Below are 6,577 nucleotides of genomic sequence, written 5' to 3'. Positions count from 1 at the left end.
TCTTTTGTTTGAAATTCATGGGACTGCTTCAATCCCGAACATAGTTAGTTATGCATTCAATTCTCAAGTGCGCAGTAATCTAAAGCAGTCAAGAGTGCTGACTGCATTACTAAAACGGACTTAACTACAAGAAGCGTAATTTCTAGGTACTCATTCAAAGGATCCGGCAAGAAAACTGAATCACTGTGAGTAAAAACACCAAGCCAGCAAGCCACCTCTCTAATTGTGAGACAAGCACCAAGCCAAAAAAAGACACCTCTCTCTGGAATGTGTAGGCAACACAGTCTCTCCGTGAGGAGAACTCAATACGTAACCATTACGTAGCATTACACGAAAAAGTACCGGAGATTTACGACCTTTTACTTTCAGTATAATAATTTACCACCAAGTACACTATATCAAGAGATCCGGAGATTTACGACCTCCTACTTCCATATGTAGTGCATGCTAACGCCACGTGGCAACTATCACCTAACTGCAAGATCCCACCAATTCTCAACTTAGAATCATTATTATTGTGAAGTTTGTAAAAAATGTATGTAATTATTGAATAAATGCACTATCCCTTCCAGTTGCCCGCATTTCTTTCCCCCACTAGGTCAACTGGTGGTCATAGTCTAATCCAAACCTCTTGCTCCTTTAACCACGAGATAATGGAATCCTTTTACACATTTTAAACATTGTTAAAATTGTAAATCAGATTTATATATTGAAAAATATTAATAATATTTTAATACGAAGTAATACCCAGTTTGTAAATCAGATAATACGTATAAATTATATAATTTATAGAAATTGAAATAAACTAGATAATAAACTAGATAATAATTTTAATTATTTCATATATTATTTTAAATATACTATAATTTTTATTGTTATTACTCGTTTTAATTTTTACGAGTAAGTTTATATATAGTAAAATATTAAACATAAAATAGTTTTTATTATTATTTATCATGTTGCGAAAGTAATCTTTTTTAGTATGGAAATTAATCATTTATCTACTTGAATTTTATATTAATTTTTTATTATTTGATAATAATATAACAAATAATATTTATATGGAATTATGTTTAAACAATATGGTATAGTTCTGATTATGAACGTCTCTAATCAACTAAGTTAATTATCCTCTTTATTTTATTATATTTATCTATTTTTTATTAAATATTGATGTAAAAATATTACCGATCTCTTTAATAATTTAATTTTTGGAAAATGAACTAAAATATTTAATACTTTCAAAGCGTAAAATTGTACTTATTAATAGCCAATTGTTTAATAATTTTATATTACCTAGCTTGCAAATAAAATTTATTATACTTCAGTTAATTACAGCCACCATAGACATAGATTTTGATATATATGCATGCACGCTCATAATATTTCTGTAAACATGGTCAATAAGATTAAAAACAATATATTTTACAAAAGATCATTTTTTCAATTACTTATCTATTATTCATGAATTATCTTTATTTTAACATATTTTTTTTAAATTAATTTCAATTTATAAATGCAATAATCGTTTTCCAGAAAATCATATGGAAGAGCTTTGGTGCTTGATGGCATTATTCAATGCACTGAACGAGATGAATTTTGTTATCAAGAAATGATTTCATTTTTACCTCTATGTTCTCATCCAAATCCAAAATCAGTAAGTTATTAACATTGTGTATCTATTAATTTATTGATATAAAATTATTATTTTTGTTAATTTTTATTTGAAATTTAACGATTATTAGTGAATATTACAGACGAAATAACAGTCATTATTTTATACAGTTGATTAAATAAATTATAATATGCAAATTAAGTCCAGTACTTATGTGGATTGCTAAGATTTTGTATCAATCATTAATTAAACTTGCCACTTATTCATTTATTAATCTATTTAATATCAAATAACATCTATAAATATTTATTATCTAAATAATGAATAACGATTAAGAGCAATTTTTTAATTTAAGTGAATTTCATTTAAATGTAAAGTATACAATAATGAAAGTATACATGTTCGAAAGTGGTATTATTTCCTGGCTCGAACTGACAATATTTCGATAGCTTTAATAATTTGCCGCCCGTCCTAGTAGATGCTTAGATTGGGAGTCAAGTGGAAAGATTGTAGAAATGTGTTAAATGTTCAAACTTCATTAACATATAGTTTATTAACAGTTATATTAACAATAAGCAGTATTTACTGTTAATAGGTATGCACATACCTTGAAACTATGCTTGTTATAGTCGTATAGTTTCTCGTAATGCAGCCAGCACCCTTGGCTGCTTGTAAGTTGTAGCACACTTGATAATTAAAATCATGTATTCCTTGGGATGCCTTCATTGTACGAGTATAACTGAACGACTGGTGTGTGACAGAAAGCACTGGCTGAATATCGTAATGACTGATAATTCTTTGACCGACTAAATTATGATGAACGTCTAGGCATAGTGTACTGCCCTTAAATATCCGCGTGGCAACTTACTTAGCTGGCAACAAAGAATTGATGTTGCTATGCTGGATTCTTACATGAGGCGCAGAAAGGAATGTCTAGAAGGTTCGAGAATTCTAAGAAAAAAGAAGGCTTAAGAAATTTGGAGAATTCCAAGCGACGTTATAATGCGAGGACCATATACAACATTGTAAGACTTTGGAATCAAAACATAACAAGTACACGAAAATTCTCGTCCCAATTGCTTACAGAAACTTGAGAGCTAGAGAAACTAGCGATTAATCGAGAGTCAACGGTCTTGGAAATTGCTTTAATCCAGAACAATATACTTGTTTAGGATTGGAACACCTAACATCAAAACACTAATTCCACAAAATTGTAAGCGTTATAACTCATAATGTCACAATATTTCACTACGAAAATTCTCGGTAAAAATTAACGCCTTTGCCTAAGAAAATCCTGCAATGTATCGGCTAGCAACTACGGAGAAGTCTCCAACCGGCAAAGGCTTGCCTTCCGACAAATTGATAGAGATTTATGGAACTGAAAATCTAACGGCACGCGAAAATTTTCAACATAACACACTAAGGTATTACTGCTAGACTCAATGACAAGCGCTCGCATATATTAAGGGCTTCTCGCGTCGAAGTAAATCAGTCTTGTTGAGTGAGTCTAGAAGAAATAATGCAAGTCACATCTGAGCGAAGCTCTACGCTTTCCACACGTTCGTCAACGGGGATCTGTGCAAGGTACACTACTTATTATTAATTATCATTTTATTGCTACCCAGCGCAATTCGCTCGCAGTAAGCCTTTAGTGACATTGATACTCATTCATACCGCTACGGGGCATCGCCATTTGCCATGAGCCTCGAATGTGGATTATTATCATTTACCTACCTGACGCAATCGCTCACAATCCACCTACTGCGAGATTGGTACATTTATACCGCTAAGGAGCTCCGCCACTGGCCACGCGTCTCCAGCAAACTTACTTTTCATCGCTACTGATAAGGGGCGCTGCTACTTGTGACACGTCTCCAGAGAGACAAATTTCCGTAATACTGCTACAGGGTCTACTACTTGCCCCACGCCCTCAGTAAGACCAGTCTTCCCTTGCACACTCGGACGACGTCCTACAGTTTCTATACCAACTGGCAGGACCACTGGACGACCTCAACAATACTCATTACTACATAATTTATATAACTATTACTATAACTCATTACTATATAATTTGTATAATTGTAACTGAACCTAAAATAAATGTCACTAAACCCAATTGTGCTTATACTGAATTAATCCATTAACCTCTCGCTCATCCCCACTTTTCCATCAATAAAACGGTGGCATAGTCTAATCTAATCACCTCCGTCTCTCAAACCGCCGGGTGTCTGGAATTCCGAACAATACTAAAGAAATTTGATTTGGGTTTTGTAGACAACTTAAAATTTATCTTTTCTAATATTTATTAATTAACGATAGATATAAAGTGAAGAGAGAGAGAGAGAGACAATTTTTGAAATAATTAGAATTATATAACAATATAGTAATGAATACAATTGACTGCGGATAATATAACTCTAAGAAAATACATAAAAAATTCGGGTTTTTTTTGAAACTTTTATTTTAATGAAATGAAGCCAATATATTATATATTAACTAAAATCATAGCGCGTGATTTAAATGTTATGGCAATTCTTATTTGATAAGTGGATGATTGATCAAGTTTTCAAATGGCAACCAATATAATGGAAGTTCATAAAGAAATAAAGGATTAACTGCTTTATAGAAAAATCTATTCAAAATGAGCAATATGGATAGAATCTATGTGCTCTCTAGTTGGCGAGTCACATCTGTGTTTGTAAATTCGTGTTTTTATTTTTCATATTTATAAAATTTCTGAATAAATAATAAAGAAATGAAACGTGAATATTCCCAACGGTAGCACGTTTAATACATTCTTAAGTGAATATTTATTAAACACGAATTTAAATCTATTTTGTTATGATTATAAAGTTTTAAAATTTAAATAATTATGTAATCAATTATGTATTAAATATAAATATGAATGTACACATTGGTATATATATACTTATAATAAAATTATTTTATATTAATTTTAATATTTTATGATAATTATGTGTATTTATAAATTTATTTCTGTTAGCCAAGTAATTGTTTGATGATGCCATTATCAAATCTTATACAATATTTTTACAGAAATATTTTTATTTAATGGAATGATTATAATATATCAAATTAAAAAAATATATATGGTTTCTTTAAAATATATTATTTTTCAATAATGCCATCAAATTTTTCATATTCTATATGTTATATTAACCACTATTATATGTTTTTCGAGTAAAATAATTTTAGTGTTAAATAAAAAATAATTTTAAATACATTTTAAAATTCATTTAAAATGTATTTGATCAATAATATAATGTAATGTTTATAGGCTAATTATCAAGTTGATAGAAATATCATAAATGCTATTCAAGAATCAGGTTTGTTACCTTTCAGAATCATTGTAATATTTGTGTGGAATGAATATTTTGTCCTTATCGATTCATTCCATTATTTTATTTAATGTGAATTGTTGTTTGTGTGAATATTTGTTTTGAAAAATAAAGCTGTTTGTCGAAGTATAAAATTATTTTCTGCATAAAGAGTGTAATTACAAATTCATATATTTGATTCTAAAATTTTTTTAATAATTTCTATAAATAAATTAATAAATTTCTAAAAATTTTATATTTTTAATTTATAAACATTTAAAAATTAAAATGTAATAATGTTATAAATATCAATATAGTATTATCAATTTTAATTTATAAATATTTTATAATCTTATTACAAATACATGTACATGTAATACGCTAAGATACTTTAAGTTTAAATATAAATATAAAATTCACATCATAACACGAAAATGAAAAATATTATTATAAATTTATATATCTTTTATAAGACAGCTGAATTGATTTCAAATTCGATGGTTATTTATATAATCATCTCTTTTCATTGCTTTCTTTTGCTTTAGTGACTTTTTTCTTATATCTGTTTTAAGAAAATAGGTACATGGTAGGCTCTTACTTAGCTTAAGATAATTTACATACATAAGTTATTAATACTTAAGTAAAAAATATCGAAAATATAGATTCAAATTTTAAGAAATCAATCATTTGATTATTATCAGTGACTTTGAAATATTTATAAATAGTATATGTATTATTAACCAATATATTTTGCGTAATTCTTGAAAAAAGTTATTAAAATAAAGATATCATTCTATGTAAGACTTTATATAGTATAATTAGATTATATTTTAATTATTTGTGTAAATTGAAAATTACTTATAAAAATTATGTTTATATTTCTTCACTGAATATGAAATTATGATATATAATATTATGAAGTTTGATAGCTACGGAGATATATGCGATTTGAGAATTTTCTTTGATCTAAATGTTCTTAATAGATTACTAACATTTTTAAAGCAAAACCAGTGTTCACGAAAAAAAATATATTTTTTCAATTTTATTTATCATTATTAGCATCATAGTAATACTTTTATCACATTATTTTACAATAAATGAAATTGTGATTGTGACATATACATTTTGACTCGTAAAATTTTTTTATTAAACTATTTGTTCGGAAAATAATCCCACAATTTGACTCGTAGCCAAACGTGCAATAATTAACTTAGAACAAAAAACCCACTAGATGTTGTGTGGGGTTGCCGGGGAAGTAAAGGGTGAATGCACTGATTAATAATTAACACATGTCTTTATTATTTCTGTTTATTTGAATTAATTTACAAAAGGGTGAATTACAGACGAACTTTATATTTCTTGATAATCTTGTGGTGTTGAAATATATTCACTATGAATGAAGTAGGTTATAATCTATTGAATATTATCACTAAGAGGTTATCGTGATTGTAGTGCTCTGATCGAACACTGGAATGCTATTGTGTTTATCTTAACACGTGTGTAGTTGCCTCTAAATATCGGTCGTAAGAGAGCCGAAATGGAGGTTATGCGAAGGTTAGGCTGTGCGCCATCTGTGGCGGGAACAACTTGTAGTTGGAGGGATTGAGAAGCCAATGTGGCTTTT

At 28.5% G+C, this 6,577-nt stretch overlaps 1 protein-coding gene across 2 annotated transcripts in view; it reads left to right on the top strand.

Moving 5' to 3' along the window:
* Positions 1–1,542: 1,542 nt before the first annotated feature.
* Positions 1,543–6,577, top strand: part of SpdS (Spermidine Synthase) — a 29,122-nt gene continuing 24,087 nt past the window's right edge. For both annotated transcript variants that reach the window (XM_011505582.1, XM_011505580.1), the window contains exon 1: positions 1,543–1,657. In XM_011505582.1, the coding sequence (XP_011503884.1) occupies positions 1,613–1,657 (45 nt within the window). In that variant the 5' untranslated portion in view covers positions 1,543–1,612. The remainder of the gene's footprint in view (positions 1,658–6,577) is intronic.

The sequence above is a fragment of the Ceratosolen solmsi genome, unplaced genomic scaffold (assembly GCF_000503995.2).
Source record: "Ceratosolen solmsi marchali unplaced genomic scaffold, CerSol_1.0 scaffold32, whole genome shotgun sequence".
NCBI lineage: Eukaryota > Metazoa > Arthropoda > Insecta > Hymenoptera > Agaonidae > Ceratosolen > Ceratosolen solmsi.
Note: the sequence above shows the minus strand (reverse complement) of the source record. Positions and strands in the feature narration are given on the sequence as shown.